The sequence below is a fragment of the Ictidomys tridecemlineatus genome, chromosome 16, assembly GCF_052094955.1.
Source record: "Ictidomys tridecemlineatus isolate mIctTri1 chromosome 16, mIctTri1.hap1, whole genome shotgun sequence".
Lineage (NCBI taxonomy): Eukaryota > Metazoa > Chordata > Mammalia > Rodentia > Sciuridae > Ictidomys > Ictidomys tridecemlineatus.
In genome coordinates, this window is record NC_135492.1 from 41,896,975 (window position 1) to 41,921,646 (window position 24,672).

Genomic DNA, 24,672 nt, shown 5'->3' on the forward strand with positions numbered 1-24,672 from the left:
TTGCTGACGTAGCTCAGTAGCGCGGGGAATTTCGAGTAGTAATCTAGCGCGGGAGGCCAGTGGGAGGCGGGCCCCCGGCATCCTGAGGAGAGATCATGGAAACCTTGGCTGAGCCTCGGTGGCCTCCTGGCCTGGCAGTGATGAAGGTGAGTTTTTCGGGGACGTAGGGGGCCCCGTCTGTCGGTGGGAGGACAGCCCCGCCTTGTGGGAGAAAAGACTCCGCGCGAACTGCCGACTGGGCCAGGGTACCCGGCGCTCCTTCGCTTCTAGCCTGACGCTGGGCTTTCGGCCTGTTTTCTCCGCTGAGCGGTGACGAGGGCAAGCTTCGGCCGTTGAGGGTGAACCGAGGCTGGCCGTTTTAAGGAACCGGGCACACTGCGTTTCTGTCACCACATTCAGTGTCATGGAGAAAAACAGTCACTAAGTGGTGACACCGACAGTGACAGCTACTCCTTTCAGGAAATTGCCTATGTGCCAAGCACTATATTATAAACAGCGACCTCGGGCATGATTTTGGGTGGACAGTACGTCCAATAATATTTATTTTTTTTTAAATTTTTGCGGCGCTGGGGACTGAACCCAGGGGCGCTCTACCACTGAGCCCCATCCTTTCTGGTCCTTTTTAAATTTTTATATTTTATTTTGAGGCCGAGTCGCACTAAGTTTCTCTCGGACTGGCCTCGAACGTCATGTGTTCCTGCCTCAGCCTCCGGAGTTGCTAGGATTAGAGGCTTGCGCCGCCACATCCGGCTTCTAATTATCTTGTAACCATCACGTAGCAAGGCGGGTGCTCAGCTGTACAGAATCTCACTTTTTTTCTGATTAGGGGCAAGTCCAGTCTTGTTAGTCCAGTCACACTGTGGCCTAACTCCTCCCTAACAGTTTCTCTTATCCACCCCGCCCTTTTAAATTTTTATTTTATTTTTTTTAGTTGTAGATGGACATAAAATGCCTTTATTTTATTTATTTGTTTTTTATGTGGTCCTTAGAATCGAACCCCTTGCCTGTCACTCGTGCTAGGTGAGCGCTCTACCACTAAGCCACCACCCCAGCGTCCCCACTTCCTTTTAAATAGTACTGGAGATTGAACCCCCAGAGGGTTTACCACTGGGTCACACCCCACAGCCCTTTTTAATTTTTATTTTAAGACAGGGTCTCACTAAGTTGCTTAGGGCCTTGCTTAGTTGCTGAGGCTGGCCTCCAACCTGCCATCCTCCTGCCTCAGCTTCCCAAGTCATAGGGATTACAGGTGTGCCTCACTGTGTCTGGCGGGCTTTGTTTTGAAAACTGAGATACTTGTGCTACGTTACTGTTGTTAGGGTTAAACTCTAGAGTTGCCATAATGTGTTATTTTTGTAGATTTCGTTTTCTGACTTAAAAAAAAAAAAGATGTCCATTAAAATGGGGAAATTTTCTTGTGGCATTAACTATTCTTTGAAATCATTTTTTTTGAGAGAGAATTTTTAATATTTATTTTTTAGTTTTCGGTGGACACAACATCTTTATTTTATTTTTATGTGGTGCTGAGGATCTAACCCAGTGCCCCCCGCGCATGCCAGGCGAGCTCACTACCGCTTGAGCCACATCCCCAGCACCTGAAATCATGTTTTTAATGGCTACATAATATTTTATATGGACTAGTAATGACATTAGTCCTTTTTGTTTGTTCTTAAGTTACATGATAGATTCATAGGGTTCAAAAAAATACATAAAAAAATGAAAAGTGTCTCTCCCACCATGCCCCTCATTTGTTCTGTTTCTTGATCCCTGATTCCTACGAAACATTTATTGCTTTCTTGTGTATCTTTTCAGAAGTTTTAAAATATATATGATAAAATAGAAGACATTCTTAATACCTTCCCCCCATTTTTTTGGTGCTGAAGATCAAACCTGGGTCCTTGCACATACTAGACAAGTGTTCTGCCAATGAGCTGCATCCCAAGCCCTTCACCCTTCTCTTTTTAAGAAGGTGGCAACTATGTATACTCTCCGTACCTTACTTAAATGGCTTAAACAATTTTAGGTTTCAAGAATAGATCCTTTTCTGTTTAGATTGCATTCCAAGTTGACACCCTTGTATCTAACATTCCAAATTGTCTGCTTCTTCATCTCCTTCTGCTATCACTGATCCTATCTATTTCCAGGACTTCTTCATTTGTCTCTACTGTGTTGTACCATGCATAAAGCACTAAACTACTAGTAGAAAGACAGGAATTTTAATCCTATCTTGATTCATGTCCAGCATTGTGAGCCAGCTTTGGTACAGTTTTCTCATTTGCAAAGTAAGGGTTTTAACTAGATATTTTCTAATATTTGCCTTTAAAAGCCTCTGATTTGGCTCTTAACCTGTATGATGACTGTGGCTCATGGAACTTTTTGCCCAACAGTCACATAGGCCAGGGGATGGGGTCTAAAGAGGTGGAGGCTTGGAGTAAGAACTGTAAACACAGGTATTAGAGCAGGAACACAGTAGCCCTTTTGTAAAGGGATGAGCATGACACAGGAATCTGTGCAGTGTCACTAGTGTCTGTCCAAAGCAATTTGGATAACCTGAGATTTGAATGTGTAACAATAATGGTGGGGGTAGGGTTTTCTATTTGTAAGATCCCTTGCAATTTATCTGGAGTTAGCTTCTGAATATGTATATTTGAAAAAGAAGTATTATTGAATTGTTTTTGTGGGGGGGTAGAGAAAAAGTTCTGTGATGATCAATTTCTATGTCTTTCTGATGTGAATATATGTGTTTTTGTCTTTCAGAGAATAGATGATTTACTGCGATGTGGAATTTGCTTTGAATATTTTAACATTGCAATGATTATTCCTCAGTGTTCACATAACTGTAAGTATGTTTTGATTCTGTGAGTTATTAAAAGTAGTGTTAGTTCAGTGCTGATGATATGCACATATACTTATTTCTCACTTTTAACTCTGGTGTCCTGAGATTTTAAGAAAGTCTTTTCCACTACTTTCCTCTTGAATATGAAAGTTTTTACAGTGTTCCTGAATTTTCTATCACTTTCCTCTTGGATATTTTTGTGTTTTATAGTATTTATGCCAATAAAGATTTTGATTACAATATGTGGTTCTTTTATTTGTCAAGCATTTTTAGATGTTAGACTTAAGAATTTTTATTTTTAAAATTTTATTTATTGAGTCGGAATCTCGCTATGTTGCCCAGGCTGATCTCAGACTCAGGGACCCAAGTGATTCCCCTACCACACCCTTCCTAGTAGCTGGGACTATAGGCATGCATTACAATGCCTATCTCAGAACTTTTGTTTTTAACAGAATAATGTTTCATCCAAGTAGTACTTGAGATAGAATATTTTTGTTATAGAGTATTTTGGTACCAGGGGTTAAACTCAAGGGCACTTGGCCACTGAGTTTCATCCTAGCCCTATTTTTTTTTTTTTTGTATTTTATGTAGAGATAGGGTCTCATGAGCTACTTAGCACCTCACTTTTGCTGAGGATGGCTTTGAACTTGCAATCCTTCTGCCTCAGCCTCCCCAGCCACTGGGATTACAGGCTTGAGATAGAATTTTAACATTTTAAAATCTATAACAATAAGAATACAGAAGCGGGCTGGGGATGTGGCTCAAGCGGTAGTGTGCTCGCCTGGCATACATGCGGCCTGGGTTCAATCCTCAGCACCACATAAAAACAAAGATGTTGTGTCCGCCGATAACTAAAAAATAAATATTAAAATTCTCTCTCTCTCCCTCTCTCTCTCTCACTCTCTCTTTAAAAAAAAAAAAAAGAATACAGATGCTTCTTAATTTATGATGGCATTAATCCTAGTAAAACCATCATGAATTGAAAAGTTTTGTAAGTTGAAGATGGTTGAACACATCTAATCTACTAACATCATAGCAATGCTGCACACAGGAGAGTTTTGCCTGTTTACCCTTGTGATTTTGAGGCTGTCTGGTAGCAGTGGCTCTCTCCTGCCACCCAACATTGTGAGAAAGTATAATACTGCATATTGGTAGCCTGGGGAAAAAAAACTAGAATTCAAAGTATGTCTTTTAGTTAGTGCATACCAATTTTGCATTATGGTAAAGTAAAAAAATTGTGATTTAAACCATCATAAGTTAAGTTGGAGGACTGTCTGAATTTGCCCACTAAGAATTATACCACTGAAAAATATTATAGACTTATCACTTATCTGCTCTGCAATGCTGGAAAGATTGTTATTTATAAATGTTGGCAAGAGAAAAAGATACATTCATACATTGCTGGTGGGACTGCAAATTAGTGCAACCATTCTGGAAAGCAGTATGAAGAATCCTCAGGAAACTTGGAATCCAACCACCATTTGTCCTAGTTATCCCACTCCTTGGTATATAGTCAAGAGGACTTAAAATCAACATACTACAGTGATGCAAGCATATCAATTGTTTATAGCAGCTCAATTCACAATAGCTAAGCTATAGAACCAACCTAGGTGCCCTTCAATAGATGAATAGATAGAATGTGGTACGTATACACAATGGAATATTACTTAGCCATAAAAATGGAATGGAATTATGGCAGTTGCTGGTAAATAAATGAATGTGGAGACTATTCCAAGTGAAAAAAGCCAATTCCAAAACCAAAAGCTGAATGTTCTCTCTGATATATGGATGCTGACATACAATAAGGGGATACGGAGGGAAGAATAGAAATTTAGTGGTTTAGACAAAGGGAGATAAAGGGAAGGAAGGGAGGTTGGGAGCAGGAAAGCTAGTAGAATGAGTTAGACCCAACTTTCCTACGTTCATATATGAAAACACCACCAGTGAAACTCTACATTGTGTACAACCACAAGATTGGGATTCTAATTAGAATAAGTTATACTCCATATATATATATATATATAATATGTCAAAATATACTGTCATGTATATCTAAGAAGAACAAATTAAAAAAGAAAAAAAGGTAGTTATTTATTAAAATTTATTTGTCCTTGTCTTTATGAATTATATGAAATGCTTAGTACATGGGCATTTTTATTTTGATTTATTTTTCTGTTTTATTTATTTATTTATTTATTTTAAAATATTTATTTATTTATTTTTTAGTTATTGGCAGACACAACATCTTTGTATGTGGTGCTGAGGATTGAACCCGGGCCGCATGCATGCCAGGCGAGTGCGCTACCGCTTGAGCCACATCCCCAGCCCCACTGTTTTGTTTTTTTAATGCTGGGAATTGAAGCCAGGGCCTTGCCCATGCTAGGCAAGTACTCTTCCACTGAGCTACACACCCCTGCACCAAGCACTTTTATGTAACAAATCTAAGCTTGAGGTACTTAGTACACAGGAGGTAGTTAGGAATTGGACATCCATCTTCTGGACTATTTAGGTTTATGGTCTTTCTTGTCCATTATTTTCAAGTTGATTTGTCTTGGAAAGTTAAAAATCAGTCAAGTTAGGCTTAAAACAATGGTTTTAGTCGGAAGTAACTTCAGTGGAAAATATCCTGTAGAGAAACCATAATAAAAAGATGACAGTGGTAGCCACATGGGCTTAGAGATATATACTTCATATTGACTCTTGAAGGCCCACTAAGTGGGTGAGTTTGCAGTTGGCCAATATTTCTTCAGATGTAAAAGTCTGATGATTAATTCTTAAAACGATGCTTATGAGAATAATGAGTCCTTAAAAATGTTATTTTCCTTCAAGACCAAATTCACATTAATAACCAAAATAAATATGGAGAGCTCATTTCTAACTATACTTTAACCTTATTTCTATTTAGGTATAAGGTACAAATCATATGTACATTTTAAGTTCACATTAAAAGTTCACATTAAAATGTACAATTGACAATAAGTTTTAACAAATGTACATGCAGCGTATAATGACTGTAATTTAAGATAGCAAACATTTCTATCATCAGATAACATTCTTACCATTCATTTAATGTGGTGCCAATTAAACCATGTGTGGGTCTCTTTTGGACCCTTTTCTATTGTCTATGTCATCCTTGTGCCAGTTCCACAGTCTTAGTTACTGTGGCTTTGTAGTAAGTCTTGGAATCACGCACTGTAAGTCTGCTTTGACTCTGTGTTTAGGCTTTTAGGATATTTGCATTTGAAAAGCATCTTCATATACATTTTAGAATCAGATTGTTAATTTCTACAAAAAAGCCTGCTGGAATGTTCATTCAGAGAGCACTAACTCTAAAGATCTATTTGGGAGAATTGCCATTTTAACAATGTTGAATCGTCAATGTATGAATATGGTATATTTTTTCGTCTTTTAGCTTTTCAGTTTTCTTAGCAATTTTATTTAGTTTTCACTGTATAGACTTTGAACAGAAACAGTTTTTTATATTGCTCTCTTGTTATGTGGTTGTGCTAAATTCACTTTTGACATTTGTTTGTTTAATTTTGTGGTATTGAATCCAGGGTCACTTTACCAACTGAGCCACATCCTCAGCTCTTTTTAATTTTTATTTTGAGGCAGGTTCTATAATTTGAGTGACTTTGGAGGCTGAGACAGGCATGTGCCAATTTTGCCTATCTCAGCCTCCCAAGTCACTAAATTATAGGCCTTTGTTACCATGGTTGGCAAAACTAGTTCTTTCTGGTATTGGCACTATGATGACATATAGACAGTAGAACAGAAGGGTCCATCAAGTGCTCTTGGTGGCTGGCGTTTTATGTATATTTGAAAATGATGTCTGTGCTGCTGTTATTGGAAAGTATTCTATGTATGTCAGTTAGGTCAGGATGGTTGATAGTGATCTTTAAATTGTTCTCTTTTGATTCTCTTAACTGTAGGAAGAGAGGGATGTTGAAAACTCCAACAGTAATTGTGGATTCATTGATTTTTTTTTTCCCTTTACTTCTCTCATGTTTTGCTTTATGTATTTTGAAGTGCATTTGTTAGGTACATACACATTTAGGATTGTTTTATCTTCTTGATGAGTTGACTACATGTTATTAAATATTCATCTTTAGCTCTCGTAGCATTCTTATTCTGAAGTATACTTTTAAAATACTAACATAGATACTTCAACTTTTTAAGATTAGTCTTTCTTTGGTTTATCTTTTCTGTCCTTTAAACTACTGTTTTTATATTTAATTTGAATATTTTGTAGATAGTGTTGTTTGTGTTTTGCCCTTTAATCCAGTCTGATGATACCTATTTTTACTTGGAATATTTATACCTGCATTGTTTAATGTGGTAACTGCTGGCTTGATACAGGGAGCTATTTACATGTTAATGAAAATTTATTGAATAAAATTATTACCTTAGTCACACTAGCCACATTTCCAGTATCCAATAGCTTCATGTAGTAACTGTGGTGGCCAGTGTGGACGTAGAATATTTCTACCATTGCAGAAAGTTAATGTAATTATTAATGAGCCTGGGTTTAAATGTACTACTTTTCCTTTTTGTTTTCAGTTTATCTATCTAGTCTTTCCTCTCTTCTTGCCTTTAAGAAAAAATTGTTTTATTTTAGTATTAACATTTTCCCACAATTATTAATTCTACTTACTTGTTTGTTTTTAGTGGTGGTTTAAGGTATGCATCTTTAATTTATTACAGTCACTCTTTAAACAATACTATGCTACCTGAATAGTGGAAGACTGGAGAGCGTAAGATGGTTACAAACATGTACTTCCATTTATCCCCCACATTAGTCAATTTCTACATATTTTTAATTTTCCAGTTTTCCTTCCACAATTGATTTTTATTTTCATTCCAGTATAGTTGGAAAAGATACTTGGTATGATTTCAGTCTTTTAAAATTTGTTAAGACTTTTTTTTTAAGGTTTTATTCTTTTTTAAAATTGTAGTTGGACACAATACCTTTATTTTTATTTATTTGTTTTTATGTGGTGCTGAGAATCAAACGTGCTAGGCGGCGAGCACTCTACTGCTAAGCCAGAAGCCCAGCCCAAGACTTGGTTTTTGACCTAATACATGATCTATCCTAGAGAATGTTCCAAGTGTGCTTGAGAAGATTCTCTGTTCTGCAGTTGTTGGATGGAATGTTCTGTACCTTCTGTTAGATGCACTTAGTATATCATGTTGTTCAAAATATTACTATTATTATGCTGCTGTCCGGTTCTCCATTTACTTCTGTCATTGTTTGCTTCATATATTTGGTTGTCTTTTTTTTTTTTTTTTTGGTACTGTCGATTGATCCCAGGAGCACTTAACCACTGAGCCACATCCTCTGTCATTTAAATTTTTCTAAATTTTAAATTTAAATGGCAGGGGATGTGGCTCAGTGGTTAAGTGAGCCACATTCACAAATTAGTGAATAATTTTTTATTCACTAATTTGATTAGGGCCTTGTCAAATTGCTGAAGTTGGCTTTGAGTTTAAGATCCTTCTGCCTCAGTCTCCTGGGCCCTGGAATTATAGGCATATTCCACCAAGCCTCACATTGTTTGTTTTTTATAAGAGCCAGGTCTTTCGCTCTGTTTTCCAAGCTGTCTGTCTGAATTAATGGGTTCTGAATTAATGGGTTCAAGCAATCCTTCTGCTTCAGTTTTTGAGACTGTACGTGCTATACCTGTCTTTATGTGGCTGCTTTCATGTTGAGTGCATGTATGTTTATAATGGTCATATTTTCATGGTGAATTTGACTCTTAAATCTTTAAATTCTGATACTTTTTGACTTATAGTCTGGCTATCCTTCTTCTCTTTTGGTTCCTATATACATAAAATGTCTTTGTCTATCCTTTTACTTTCAGTCTGTGTGTGTCTTTAAAGCATGTCTCTTACAGATAGCATACAGTTTTTTTTAATACATTTAATCGTTCTCTGTCTTTTATTGGAGAGTTTAGTCCATAAATATATAATTACTGCAATTAATGGACTTATTGCTGTTTTGCTCTTTGTTTCTGTCTTGTAATTTTTTTTATCCCTCTTTTCCTCTCTTGCTATCTTTATATTTCATCATTTTTTTTCTTTAAATAGTGATGTGCTTTGATTCCTTTCTTATTTTCTTTTGTGAATCTCTGTAGGTATTTTCTTTGTAAAATATCTGATTTACATTTTAAACAGTCTTTTTAAAGCTGTTAATGAAAGGCCAAGATTTGTCATCTGAGATTAAAATGCACACACACAAATAGAATTGACAAAGATGAAGCACTTTACTGCAAGCTGGTGCTAGTTTATATAGAAAGTGAGAGTCAATTATCTTAAACCGAAGCTCCCGGTGCCAATCATAGCAAAGATCAGGTCACTGACCTGTGTAGGTGCACTGTGCACGCAAGTCCGCCCTGCATAAGATTCATGGGGGGGCACGAACTGTCCACGAGGAGGGCCAATTAGAAGGTTTTCAAAACAACTTGTTAACCGCCCACTGGCAACTTGCCCACCGCCATGTTGCATTAGGGGCTCCTTATCTGAAAGGCCCGGGGAGTTCTAGCCACCCACTGGCAATTTGCCTGCCGCCATGTTTGAAAGGCCCAGGGAGTTCTCAGGGAGACTCCCAACAGTTAACAAGTTAACTTATATCTCAAACAAAATCTCTATTCTGTTTTCTTCTATATTTTTATTTTTTAAAACCTCTACTCTTGGCCTGGTATGGTAGGGTACACTCATAATCTCAGCAACTCAGGATACTGAGGCAAGCTTGAGGCCAGCCTAGGCAATTAGTGAGACACCGTTTCAAAATGAAAAGTAAAAAGGGTTGGGGATGTGATTCAGTGGTAAAGTGCTCCTGGATTTTATCCCCAGTACCACAAAAACAAAATAAAAGAAACCTCTATTCTTTTACTTCTTCCTCTCATACTTTGTTAATGATGTTACAAATTATGTATTTCTTCTTGTGTATCCATTATTATATTTTTATAGCTTTTAAAAATGCTTTTGTCTTTTAAATTCCATACCAGAATTAAAAACAATATATACATCAGTTTTTTTCCTGTGAATGTATAATTTTTTTGGGGGGTGCTGGGATAGAAACTAGGGGCATGTACATCCAAGGCAAGTGTCTTACCACAGAGACACTCTCCCTCCTTTAGTTTTTTTTTTTTTTTTTTTTAATGATACAAAAGTCCTCAAAGTTTTGGTAGTTGGAGCCAGATCTGTTGATTTGGTATTAACCTGGATTGACTATAATTAGTGATCCTAACTACTAGTCATTTATTGCTACTCCTTAAACATTTCAGTATTTATTATTTATTTATTTTTGCAGTACCTGGGATTGAACCCAGGGGGTGCACTATTGCTGAGTTACACCCCTAGCCTTTCTTTTCTTTCTTTTCTTCTCTCCCTCTGTTTGTTTGTTTGTTTCTTTCTTTCTTTCTTCTTTCCTTATTTATTTATTTTTAAAATTTTTAATATTTATTTTTTAGTTCACGGCAGACACAACATCTTTGTTGGTATGTGGTGCTGAGGATGGAACCCGGGCTGCACGCATGCCAGGCGAGCGCGCTACCGCTTGAGCCACATCCCCAGCCCCTTATTTATTTTTATATTTTGAAACAGGGTCTTGCTAAGTTGCCCAAGTTAGCCTCAAACTTGATGATCCTCTTGTCTCAGCCCCCTTGAGTTTCTAGGATTGTAGGCATATGCCCAGCTAGATTTATTACTGACTCAAATCTACTGAATCAATATGGTTGGGTATGGAGTCGGGAAACTACATTAAAACCAACAACAGTATCCATAGGTGACTAACTGAGCAGGTAGGTGGTTTAGGAATTCTTTTTTTCCCTTTATTTCTTTTTCATAGTACTGGGGTTGGAACTCCTGGCCTTGAGCATGTCTGGCAAATACTCTATCACTGAGCTACACCCCTAGCTCTTTTTATTTTATGATAGGATCTCACTAAGCAATTTATAATCCTCCTGCTTCTACCTCCTGAGTAGCTGTGATTACAGATATGTGCTATTGCACTTGGCAGGATATTTTCCCCCCAGTACTGGGGATTGAACCTAGGCTCTACCAGTGAGATACATCCCCAGTTCTTTTTATTTTTTATTTTGAGATAGGGTGTTGCTAAGTTGCCCAGACTGGTCTTGAACATGTGATCCTTCTGCCTTAGCCTTTTTGATTTGCAGTATTGCTCAGGTGACTTTTTGTAATGCAGAGAGTGACATTGTTAATTAAGATAATAAGTCCGGAAAGGAATCTCCCCTCAGAATGATAGTCCCATTCATAATCTGATTTAGGTAAAATTTTGGAATTTAGACTTGGGGCTGCAGTGAGTTAAGACTTTTGGGACTGTTGGGAATGTATTCTGCATGTGAGAGGACATGAATTTTGGGGGCCAGGCAATGCTATGGACAGAATTATGCCCTCTCCCCATTCACGTGTTGAAGCTCTAACCCCCACTGAGTTGGTATTGGAACATGAGGTCTTTAGGAGATCACTTGGTTTAGATGAGGTTATGAGGGTGGGACCCTCATGATGGGGATTAGTGCCCTTGTAAGAAGAGATACTAGAGAGCTTGTGTTTTTGTCCTGCCTTGCCCTCTGAGGACAGAGTGAGATGGTGGCCGTCTGTACGCCAAAAAGAGAGCACTTAATAGATACTGGCACCTTGATCTTGGACTTCTAGCTTCCACAACTGGGAGAAAATAAATTTCTGTTGTTTAAGCTATCAGGCAGTAGTATTTTGTTATCACAGCTCAATCTGACTAATATATCTGATTTCTTCCTCTTGTCCTTTATGTTATTGCTGACATTCATTTTATTTATTCATAAGCTTACATAAGCATGCATATATACACAGACCACCCCCCCCACAAAACCATATGTAATTCAATATTCTGTTGCTATTATTTTATACAAACTGTTCTCTTTTAGAATAATAAGAAAAATCAAAGTGTTTATTTTAATTTTACTTATTCCGTCTCCACTGTTTTTCCTTTATTTATGAAAGTCTGAGTTTCTGGCCTAAATAATTTTTCTTCTCTCCGAAGAACTTTGAGCAGGTTTTAGAGACAGATCTACTGGTAAAAGACTCCCTCAATTTTTATTTGTCTGAGAAGATATTTATTTTGCTTTCACTTTTAAAGGATAATTCCATAGGATATAGAGTTCTAGGTTGGCCCTCCCTCCTTGAGGGAAGTTATATGTAGTTTCATCACTCCTTTGTAGGTAATTTTTTTTTTTTCCTCCCTTCTGGCTTCTTTTAAGAAATTTTCTTTATCTTTGATTTTCTGAAATTTGAATGTGATCTGCTGAGGTATAGTTGTACTTTTCTTTTTTTGGCATCTGTCCTTCTTGGTGTTCTTTGGTTCTTGTGGATGGGTGCTTCAATGTTTAATATTAATTTGGGAAAGTTCTCAGTCATTGCAGTAAACTTTTTTTGTGTTCCTTTCACTCTTCTGCTGGCATTTCCATTATGGATATGTTAAATTTTGTAGCTGTCCCACAGTTCTTGAAGATTCTGTTCCATTTTTTTTCTGGTCTTTTTTCTCCTTACTTTTCAATTTTTAAGGTTTCTATTGACAAACTCAAGCTCAGAGATTTTCTTCTCATTTGTGTCCAGTATATTTATTATCTTGTCAAAGTACTCATTTGTTACAGTGGTTTTTATCTCTAACATTTCTTTTTGCTTCTTTTTTAGCATCCCACCTCTCTGTTTACATTACTCATCAGTTCTTACATATTGTCTGTTTCCATTAAAATTCTTAGCATATCATAGTTTAAAAAATTCCTTATTTGATATATTGAACATTCCTGTTCTATTTGACCCTGTTTCTGATGCTTGCTCAGTTTCTTCAAACTGTGTGTGTGTGTGTGTGTGTGTGTGTGTGTGTGTGTGTGTGTGTTTGTGTTTGTTTTCTTTTTTGGTGATTGGATCTTTTATTTTTTACCTTTTAATATGCCTTGTAAGTTTTTCTTAATAGCCAGGAATGATGTACTGGGTAAAAGGAACTGCAATAAATAGGCCTTGAGTGCTATGGTAAATGTGGAAGGAGGAGAAGCATTTTCTAGTTCTGTGAGTAGGTCTCAAGTCTATTAGGGAGCCTTGTCCCTGGAGCTTGAGATTCACAAATGCTTTGCTTACTTGCTCGTGAATTGGAAGAGGATGGCTAGAGAGTGTTGTAGTTGCATATTTCTCTCCTCCCAGGTCAGTTGGGCTCTGATAAAAACCCAATAGGTTATTCTGGTAAAGTAGTTTTTCTTGAGGGCAGGCCTTGTGAACTTAGTGCTGGGGCTTGTCTCAGAGTGGTTACTTTTCCCTTCTCCCTGCATGACTAGGGATTTTATTTTTGGATAGTCACTGTGAGAACTTGGTAGAACTCCTGGAGCACAAACTCACAAAAGCATGAGGACCTCTAAGGACAGGGTCCTCTGAAGCTTTTAACTCTCAGATTTGTCCTTCCTAATCTACTGCAGTTCATCAATGACCACTGAGGTTTTTCTTCCTCTGCCCTGGTTTCCAGCACAGTATTCTTTGGTTCTTGTGGATGTTTCTCTTGTGGGTTTCTCCTCCAGTAAGTGGTGAGTCTCTGTATCTGCTTCTCCATTTTTGGAGGAAGCAGTTTGCCCTGTGACTTTGCTTTTCTGAATGGATCTCAGAATTGTTAGTTTTTCAATTCAGCTTTTTGCTTGTCATTAGCATGGAATAGCAGTGTCTGAGTTGGTCCCTTCTGTTCATCTTTGTTTCCCAAACCCTTTGGTGGTTTTAGCCTTTTTATAATGTGTCCCTTTATTTTTCTTCCTGGGGTACTCCTACTGAGGATGGCAAGACTTCCTTATTTCTGAACACCTGTACTGTAATCATACCGTCTCCTCCTTCTCGGCTAAACTCAACTCTTTTTGAGGAGGCTCCTTAACTCAACTGAATTTGGGCTACTGGTAAATTAGCTTCAGTAAGATACTACTATTAGTGATATGTGCTTTTTATTTGAGTATTTTATACAGCCTTGAGTGGTGAATTTAGTTGGTGCTCATTTCTTGCTTAAATTGTTAGGACTTATTACACTAAAGTACACTATGATTGCCTCACTACTTTCTTATCTCCTTGAGGTAAAGAACATTCCCCTCTACACTGCTCTTTTCTTAGTGCCTGCCACAGAAGTGCTTGTTAAATGTGCAATGATGGACATCACCTACAGACTTAGTATATAGAAATTGCTAATTTGTTAACTTAGGTAACATTTATTTCTTAAAATATGTATATGTCCTGTTTCAAAATTTATTTTTCAAAAGGTAGGCAATAAGAGATATCTGACATGTTTATGTAATACTCAGCCCAGGTCTTACATGCATGTTCCCACAGTTTACAAATGGAGAAAACAGAGTGATACATATTGCTTACAGAATTGTGGTATCCTAGGGAGTCATTATATTTGATATATTTCCCTTTACTAATAACACTGTTTAATTACATGTGAAAATGTGCATAGAACACAGATAGTAAAAATTTAAGATTATAATGATATGCCTTAGATGGTGGAAATATTCCAAGGCCTAAGTCAGATTTGTTAAAAGTTAGATTCCCTTATTATTAATAGAGATTAATTTATGTTCCATTTTGTGTTTTTACAGATTGTTCTCTCTGTATAAGAAAATTTCTATCTTATAAAACTCAGTGTCCAACTTGTTGTGTGGTGAGTTTTTATACCCTTTTTTAAAAAACTTACTGATTGGTAAAAATATTTCATCTTTATGTATGTACAAAAACCCATGAGAAGATGTGTAATTATTGAATTAAAAAATATAAAAGACCTTTTCAGAAAGAACCTCTAAAGTATATTTAAGGAGAACTGGATTTTGTTCAATTTCTCATTAGGATTTCTGATAATCTAAATGTATTTTCGGAAGTAAAAGCTAATTTTAAAATTGAGATATAGCACTCTTTAATTCTTATGATCTGTGCTTTTATGGTTCCTAATTTTTTTGAATAGTTTCTTAGATTTGGTGGAGACTCTGATAGTGAGATTATGAATTTACAAAGAACTGGTGAAAGTAGTTGTGCAAAAGGCAAAGATTCATGGCCTGTGGGCTTAAGAAAATTGGATGTTAAAATTTGCAAAACCTTTCAAGTGGTAGGGACAGGTGGAAAGGTAGATTAAAGGGAGAATGAAAATAAGTTAGGATAAAGAAAGAAGAGAGTGTGAAGTTTAACAGAATGGAAACCTTATCTCAGGGATCAACTATGTAATGTTCATACTGGATTTTTCATTTTTCTCTTGTTTTCCTGAAAAACAATTTTACTTTTAAACTTTTCTTGGACACTTAATGGCTCTCCCAGTGTTTTACTTAGAAGTTTTCTGTTTATGAGGAGAAATTTTAGGGAAAGCTGAGTGCTGGCATTTTGAAGGATTCTTGCTCATATTAGGCTTTTTCTTAGGACAGAATAAATAATATATGATTTTAAATAGATGCTTTGAGAGCTTTTATCAGACTTCCAGTTAGTAGGTACTGATTCACTCTTGTAAAATTCCATGTAGTCTGAGATAAATGAACTTTATTTTGAGTCTTTCCTGGAAGACTTAGTGGGATGGCGAGCCTCAGGAGGATGGGTCAGACATTTTAAAAAACAAGATTACAACAAGTTAATTATTGTTTTTGACCTTTTTCCATCTGTTGTTTTTCTTTTCTAGACAGTCACAGAGCCAGACCTGAAAAATAATCGCATACTAGATGAACTGGTAAAAAGCTTGAATTTTGCACGGTATGAGTTAATTTTGTGACTAATCTCTAACCACTTTTGCTTTTAATGTGTTCCTTCTCTGGCACTCTTCAGTTAGGGAATGCAGGGTTGCATGTTTGGAGTAGAAGAAGTAAAAGAAGGCAAATCTAATATGTAGTAATAAGATGTTCTCCCTTAATAGCAATATTTCTCTTATGAAGATCAATTAAGAGTTGAAATGAAGATTTGAGGACTTCCATACTTTTGGCACTAGAAAGATACTCCTGGTTCATCTTACAATTTACCTGTGCCAACCCTAGAGTTAGCAGTTCATTTCTCCAAGGAGCCCTGGTTCCTCTTTATTGAAGAATGGTATTTAGAAACTAGGATCAGGTACTGGGTGTGCTTGTTACTACTTTTAGGCCCTTGATAGACCTAGATAATATATGTATACATGCATATGAGTGTACTAACCCATGTACATACACATGTCTGTAGTTGGTCCTGGCTGTTATGTATTAATCCATTAATTCTTAATCTGATTTACTCAGCATGTGTAACATGTTGTGCCATGTGAAGTACATAATTGCTTGTATTTTACAAAGCTCAGAAACATAGCTTAACTTCCTGTCAAATGCATGAATGTGTAAAAGCAGGTTTGGTCGCTCAAAGGGATATAAAAAGGCATGTTTTACCAAATGATATTGTGAATTCAGTTTTAATCATGTAAGTCAAGCAGTAATTTTTATTAAGAGCATACTGTATTTAGATAGCAGTCAGGTGCCCATATATTTAAGTATATGACTTCCTAGTTTGTTGGGGTATTCTTGGAGGTAACTTACATTGCTTGCAAAAACATAAACATTTCTTCTAATGGAATTGCACATTTGTTAATAGGTTTGCACTCGAAAAATGATCAAGCTTAGTACTCTGACTCAACTAATATGACATTCTAGAAATTGAGAATGATGTATTTGCCTAGATTAAGAAGCTCTACAATTCTCTGATTCTCCTAATTGAAGTTATTGTTTTTCTTAATGTAAAGCTCTTCACAAGTTAGTTTTTAGATGAACTGAGATTCTCTGATTCTCATGATTGAAGTTATTGTTTTTCTAATTGCAAAGTCCTTTACCAGTTAGTTATAAGAGGATGGAGCCAGGTCTCTAAAAAGGAATCTGTGGGCTGTTTGAGTTTCTCCAAGGTGATAAAATTGTCAAAGCTGCTTCTCTTTTCTCAGCTGGTACTGAAAACACAACAACCTGCCTGCTAGGAAAAGGGGAAGCCTTGCCAACAACAGCCTGTTTGTTAAGTGCTCAATACTTAGGCTCACAGACCTTTTGGTAACTTGAAGGAAAGTCTCAAATGGTTTTGCTTTACTCTTCCCCTCTTCCTTCCAAAGGAATAGGCTAATTATTCATTAAAGCAGATGTGATGGGGTGGGAGGACTCTTTCTTGATTTGGGATGTATTTTTATCATTTGCTTCTCTTTGTTTACCCTCATGGAATTGCCATTTTTTACTAGCATCACCCTTGCAGTGAGCGTTTTGGGACACTTGTCATGTGCAGAGTGCTGAGGGACTTCTGCAAAAATAGTTCAAGCTCACCAATATCATTATTTGTTTGAATTCTGGTTTAAGATTGATGAAGGAAGAAGTTTAATCTTAGACTAAAATGTAAGATATTTATATTGTTCGTTGATTTTATTTCTTGTCTTCTCCATCTGTCATTGCCATTTTATTTGTCATTCTGATTTTTAAAAATTTAATATTCTAAATTGAATAATAAGAAGTTAAAGGAAATAATTCAGAGGTTTTCAGATACAAAGCTGACATTCAGCTCCTACATTTTCTTGTGACCTTGGCACTTTATTTTCAAAGAACATGTTGTGTGTCACCCTTCCCCCACCTCGACTCACTTTTTTAAAAAATAAAGTTTTTCAGTGCCTGCAAGGTAGGCGGGACTGTGACCACCGGCAGATCAGGCCCAGCGGCTTGTTGCGGGCTGCAGCCGGCCCTACCCCAGTGCCTGCAAGGTAGGAGAACCGGCGACCCACGGGCAGGTCAGGCCCAGCAACCTGCGGAGAGACAGAGCTGACACACGCGCCTGCAGGGAACGCGGTCCTGCGACCCACCAACGGCCTTCTGTGGGGCAGGCCCGTCCCCTTCCCCAGTGCCTGCAAGGTAGGCGGGACTGTGACCACCAGCAGATCAGGCCTAGCGGCCAGCTGAGGGGCAGGACCGTCCCCTCCCCTAGTGCCTGCAAGGTAGGCGGGACTGTGACGACCGGCAGATCAGGCCCAGCGGCTTGTTGCGGGCCGCAGCCGGCCCCACCCCCAGTGCCTGCAAGGTAGGAGAACCGGCGACCCACGGGCAGGTCAGTCCCAGCAACCTGCGGAGAGTCAGAGGTGCCCCTCGCGCCTGCTGGGTAGGCGGACCTTTGACCGGCCAGCAGAGCAGACCTAGGGCCCGCCAGCGTGGTAGACGGATTGTACCAATTGGTGGAGGATCACAGCCACCACCTGTCCTGCAAGGGAGACTTTTCAACTATACAAGAGCAATATAAATAAATAGAGGGAAAATTTCAAAAACACAACAGTTTCACCAAGCAGAAAGAAACGCCAGCAGTATGAAAAGACAAGGAAAGAAAGGACCACAGGCAATGCAGGTCAACTCAACTCTAGAAGAGGTAATAGCTGCAACAGATGGAATGTCAGACAGAGAGGTCAGGATATACATGCTTCAGATGATCTGGAGTCTCAAGGAAGACATGAGACAGCAAAATCAGACAATGAAAGATCACATTGACAAGGAACTACATAAACAAATCCAGGAAGTAAAAGATCAATTTCACAGGGAGATAGAGGAAATAAAAAACAAACAAATAGAAATCCTAGAAATGCAGGAAGCAATAAACCAACTTAAAAACTCAATTGAGAATACTACCAGCAGAGTGGATCACTTAGAAGATAGAACATCAGACAATGAAGACAGAGTATTTCAACTTGAAAAGAACATAGACAGCTCAGCAAGTCTGCTAAGAAACCATGAGCAGAACATCCAAGAAATATGGGATAATATCAAAAGACCAAACTTAAGAGTCATTGGGATACAGGAAGGCACAGAGCTCCACACCAAAGGAATAGACAATTTATTCAGTGAAATAATACGAGAAAACTTCCCAGACTTGAAGAATGAGACAGAACCCCAAATCCTAGAAGCCTACAGGACACCGAATGTGCAAAATCATAAGAGATCCACACCTAGACACATTATAATGAAGATGTCCAACATACAGAATAAGGAGAGAATTTTAAAAGCTACAAGAGAAAGGAAGCAGATTACATTTAGGGGTAAACCAATCAGGATAACAACTGATCTCTCAACACTGACTCTAAAAGCTAGAAGATCCTGGAATAACATATTTCAAACGCTAAAAGGAAATGGGTTCCAACCAAGAATCGTGTATCCGGCGAAATTAAGCTTCAGGATGGAAGATGAAATTAAAACATTCCATGATAAACAAAAGTTAAAAGAATTTGCAGCTAGAAAACCATCTCTTCAAAAAATCCTTGGCAAAACACTACAGGAAGAGGAAATGGAAAACAACAATGAAAACCAACAGTGGGAGGTAGGACAGTAAAGGGGGGAAAATAATCAAAGAGGAAAACAAATCAGGTTTAGCAGCATTAATAAACAAATATGGCTGGGAGAACAAACCATATCTCAATAATAACCCTAAATGTTAATGGCTTAAACTCACCAATTAAGAGACACAGGCTAGTTGAATGGATCACAAAACAAGACCCAACAATATGCTGCCTACAGGAGACGCATTTGATAGGAAAGGATATACATAGGCTGAAGGTGAAAGGTTGGGAAAAATCATATCACTCATATGGACTGCGGAAACAAGCAGGAGTGTCCATACTCATTTCAAATAAAATAGATTTCAAACCAAAGTTAATCAAAAGGGATAAAGAAGGACACTACATACTGCTCAAGGGAACCATACACCAACAAGACATAACAATCATAAATATATATGCCCCAAACAACGGTGCTGCTGTGTTCATCAAGCAAACTCTTCTCAAGTTCAAGAGTCTAATAGACCACCATACAATAATCATGGGAGACTTCAACACACCTCTCTCACCACTGGACAGATCTTCCAAACAAAAGTTGAATAAGGAAACTATAGAACTCAATAACACAATTAACAACCTAGACTTAATTGACATATATAGAATATACCACCCAACATCAAGCAGCTACACTTTTTTCTCAGCAGCACATGGATCCTTCTCAAAAATGGATCATATATTATGTCACAGGGCAACTCTTAGACAATATAAAGGAGCGGAGATAATACCATGCATCTTATCTGATCATAATGGAATGAAACTAAAAATCAACGATAAAAGAAGCAAGGAAAAATCATGCATCACTTGGAGAATGAACAATAGGTTACTGAATGATCAATGGGTTTTAGAATTAAAAAATTCTTAGAGTTTAATGAAAACACAGACACAACATATCGGAATCTATGGGACACATTGAAAGCAGTTCTAAGAGGAAAATTCATTGCTTGGAGTTCATTCCTTAAAAAAGAAAAAACCAACAAATAAATGATCTCATACTTCATCTCAAAATCCTAGAAAAAGAAGAGCAAAACAACAGCAAAAGAAGTAGAAGGCAAGAAATAATTAAAATCAGAGCTGAAATTAATGAAATCGAAACAAAAGAAACAATTGAAGAAATTGACAAAACGAAAAGTTGGTTCTTTGAAAAGATAAATAAAATTGACAGACCCTTAGCCATGCTAGCGAAGAGAAGAAGAGAGAGAACTCAAATTACTAGCATAAGGGATGAAAAAGGCAAGATCACGACAGACACTTCAGAAATACAGAAGATAATCAGAAATTATTTTGAATCCTTATACTCCAATAAAATAGAAGATAGTGAAGGCATCGATAAATTTCTTAAGTCATATAATCTGCCCAGATTGAGTCAGGAGGATATAGACAACCTAAACAGACCAATATCAATTGAGGAAATAGAAGAAACCATCAAAAGATTACCATCTAAGAAAAGCCCAGGACCGGATGGGTATACAGCAGAGTTTTACGAAACCTTTAAAGAGGAACTAATACCAATACTTTTCAAGCTATTTCAGGAAATAGAAAAAGAGGGAGAACTTCCAAATACATTCTACGAGGCCAACATCACCCTGATTCCGAAACCAGACAAAGACACTTCAAAGAAAGAAAACTACAGACCAATATCTCTAATGAACCTAGATGCAAAAATCCTCAATAAAATTCTGGCAAATTGGATACAAAAACATATCAAAAAAATTGTGCACCATGATCAAGTAGGATTCATCCCTGGTATGCAAGGCTGGTTCAATATACGGAAATCAATAAATGTTATTCACCACATCAATAGACTTAAAAATAAGAACCATATGATCATCTCGATAGATGCGGAAAAAGCATTCGACAAAGTACAGCATCCGTTTATGTTCAAAACTCTCGAAAAACTAGGGATAACAGGAACATACCTCAACATTGTAAAAGCAATTTATGCTAAGCCTCAGGCTAGCATCATTCTGAATGGAGAAAAATTGAAGGCATTCCCTCTAAAATCTGGAACAAGACAGGGATGCCCTCTCTCACCACTTCTGTTCAACATAGTTCTCGAAACACTGGCCAGAGCAATTAGACAGACGAAAGAAATTAAAGGCATAGGGGCTGGGGATATGGCTCAAGCGGTAGCGCGCTCGCCTGGCATGCGTGCGGCCCGGGTTCGATCCTCAGCACCACATACAAACAAAGATGTTGTGTCTGCCGAAAACTAATAAATAAATAAATATTAAAAAAATAAAAAGAAATTAAAGGCATAAAAATAGGAAAAGAAGAACTTAAATTATCACTATTTGCAGATGACATGATTCTATACCTAGCAGACCCAATAGGGTCTACAAAGAAACTGTTAGAGCTAATAAATGAATTCAGCAAAGTGGCAGGTTATAAAATCAACACTCATAAATCAAAGGCATTCCTGTATATCAGCGACAAATCCTCTGAAATGGACACGAGGACAACCACTCCGTTCACAATATCCTCAAAAAGAATAAAATACTTGGGAATCAACCTAACAAAAGAGGTGAAAGACTTATACAATGAAAACTACAGAACCCTAAAGAGAGAAATTGAAGAAGACCTTAGAAGATGGAAAAATATACCCTGTTCATGGATAGGCAGAACTAACATCATCAAAATGGCGATATTACCAAAAGTTCTCTATAGGTTTAATGCAATGCCAATCAAAATCCCAACGGCATTTTTTGTAGAAATAGAGAAAGCAATCATGAAATTCATATGGAAGAATAAAAGACCCAGAATAGCAAAAACAATACTAAGCAGGAAGTGTGAATCAGGTGGTATAGCGATTCCAGATTTTAAACTATACTACAGAGCAATAGTAACAAAAACAGCATGGTACTGGTACCAAAACAGGCGGGTGGACCAATGGTACAGAATAGAGGACACAGAAACCAACCCACAAAACTACAACTTTCTTATATTTGATAAAGGGGCTAAAAGCATGCAATGGAGGAAGGATAGCATCTTCAACAAATGGTGCTGGGAAAGCTGGAAATCCATATGCAACAAAATGAAACTGAATCCCTTTCTCTCGCCATGCACAAAAGTTAACTCAAAATGGATCAAGGAGCTTGATATCAAATCAGAGACACAGCATCTGATAGAAGAGAAAGTTGGCTACGACCTACATGCTGTGGGGTCGGGCTCCAAATTCCTCAATAGGACACCCATAGCACAAGAGTTAACATCTAGAATCAACAAATGGGACTTACTCAAACTAAAAAGTTTTTTCTCAGCAAAAGAAACAATAAGAGAGGTAAATAGGGAGCCTACATCATGGGAACAAATCTTTACTCCTCACACTTCAGATAGAGCCCTAATATCCAGAGTATATAAAGAACTCAGAAAATTAGACAATAAGATAACAAATAATCCCATCAACAAATGGGCCAAGGACTTGAACAGACACTTCTCAGAGGAGGACATACAATCAATCAACAAGTACATGAAAAAATGCTCACCATCTCTAGCAGTCAGAGAAATGCAAATCAAAACCACCCTAAGATACCATCTCACTCCAGTAAGATTGGCAGCCATTACAAAGTCAAACAACAATAAGTGCTGGCGAGGATGTGGGGAAAAGGGTACACTTGTACATTGTTGGTGGGACTGCAAATTGGTGCAGCCAATTTGGAAAGCAGTATGGAGATTTCTTGGAAAGCTGGGAATGGAACCACCATTTGACCCAGCTATCCCCCTTCTTGGTCTATTCCCTAAAGACCTAAAAAGAGCATGCTACAGGGACACTGCTACATCGATGTTCATAGCAGCACAATTCACAATAGCAAGACTGTGGAACCAACCTAGATCCCCTTCAATAGACGAATGGATAAAAAAAATGTGGCATTTATACACAATGGAGTATTACTCTGCATTAAGAAATGACAAAATCATAGAATTTGGAGGGAAATGGATGGCAGTAGAGCAGATTATGCTAAGCAAAGCTAGCCAAGCCCTAAAAAACAAATGCCAAATGTCTTCTTTGATATAAGGAGAGTAATTAAGAACAGACTAGGGAAGAAGAGCACAAGAAGAAGACCATCATTAAACAGGGTTGAGAGGTGGGAGGGAAAGGGAGAGAGAAGGGAAATTGCATGGAAATGGAACGAGACCCTCAGGGTTATACAAAATTACATACAAGAGGAAGTGAGGGGAAAGGGAAAAATAATACAAGGGGGAGGAATGAATTACAGTAGGGGGGGTAGAGAGAGAAGAGGGGAGGGGAGGGGAGGGGAGGGGGGATAGTGGAGAATAGGACTGACAGCAGAATACATCAGTCACTAGAAAGGCAATATGTCAATCAATGGAAGGGTAACTGATGTGATACAGCAATCTGTATACGGGGTAAAGTTGGGAGTTCATAACCCACTTGAATCAAACTGTGAAATTTGATGTATTAAGAACTGTGTAAGGTTTTGAACGACCAACAATAAAAATAAATAAATAAATAAATAAAATAAAAAAAATAAAAATAAAAAATAAAGTTTTTAAGAGCTTACTGTGTTGAAAAAAAAATGTTTTTTGAGATGAATTCTTGCTAGGATGCCCAGCCTTGAACTCCTGGATCATGTGATCCTCCCACCTCAGCCTCCTGAGTAGTTGAGACTACAGACATGGCACCACACCCAGTTGAACAAAAATATGATTAGAAGATTTTTGTGCAAGTGGAGCTTCATTCTAGCCCTATGTAGGACAGTATTGTTTCTTTGTTTTTGCATAGTAGACTATCATTCTATTATTATTTTTTATAAATTGCTTTGGTTTATCCACCAGTGAGTTTTTCCCAGGTATTCCATGTTTTAAGAATTTCAACATTTAAGATAACCATCATAGTGGATAATTTCCTTCACATCTAACAAAGAGGATGTAGAATGTAATTTCATCTTTATATTTGGTTGTGGTATAGTTTAAAGCATACTGGCTTTGGATTTAGGCAGAATGGGCTCCAGTCTTGCCTTTGTTCTTTTTTCTTTCTAATATGATGGTGATATTTAACCTTTTTGGCCCCTGTTTCCTCATGTGAAAAATGGGAATAACCCTATTGATATTTCTCTTGTATATGTTGATGCCCTAAGGTGCTAATCAGAATTTGTGCTTCGGTGGACGACTGCCTGTTTAACCAAATGACTCCAAAGCATAGCAGGGACTTTAAAATAGTTTTTGCTTAATAAATGTCTCAGGGATTCAGATAAAGTTCAGGCAAAACAGCCGTGGAGGACAACCTCCCTGGCCAGTGGGAGGGTCACATTCATATTCCTTGTTGTCCTCCATGAGGCCTTCTGGATCCAGCCATCAGCTGTCTTGCTCACGACTGCATCTCTTCTCTGGGATGCAATGATTTGGGACATTGATTTGGCAATGTGAACAGACAGCCTTCTTGAAACATCAGGATTATCTGGAAAAATAGTTCCTTATACCACATCCCGGTTGTCATTCCAGGCAGGAAGTTCTCAGGGTCATCTCC

The 24,672-nt window shown here is 37.7% G+C and overlaps 1 protein-coding gene across 1 annotated transcript in view; it reads left to right on the forward strand.

Moving 5' to 3' along the window:
- The window catches only part of Rad18 (RAD18 E3 ubiquitin protein ligase), a 103,629-nt gene continuing 78,957 nt past the window's right edge, over positions 1-24,672 (forward strand). Inside the window, exons 1-4 of the mRNA XM_005333841.5 lie at positions 1-146; positions 2,758-2,839; positions 14,458-14,519; positions 15,516-15,586. Coding sequence (XP_005333898.1) covers positions 96-146; positions 2,758-2,839; positions 14,458-14,519; positions 15,516-15,586 — 266 coding nt within the window. The 5' untranslated portion in view covers positions 1-95. The remainder of the gene's footprint in view (positions 147-2,757; positions 2,840-14,457; positions 14,520-15,515; positions 15,587-24,672) is intronic.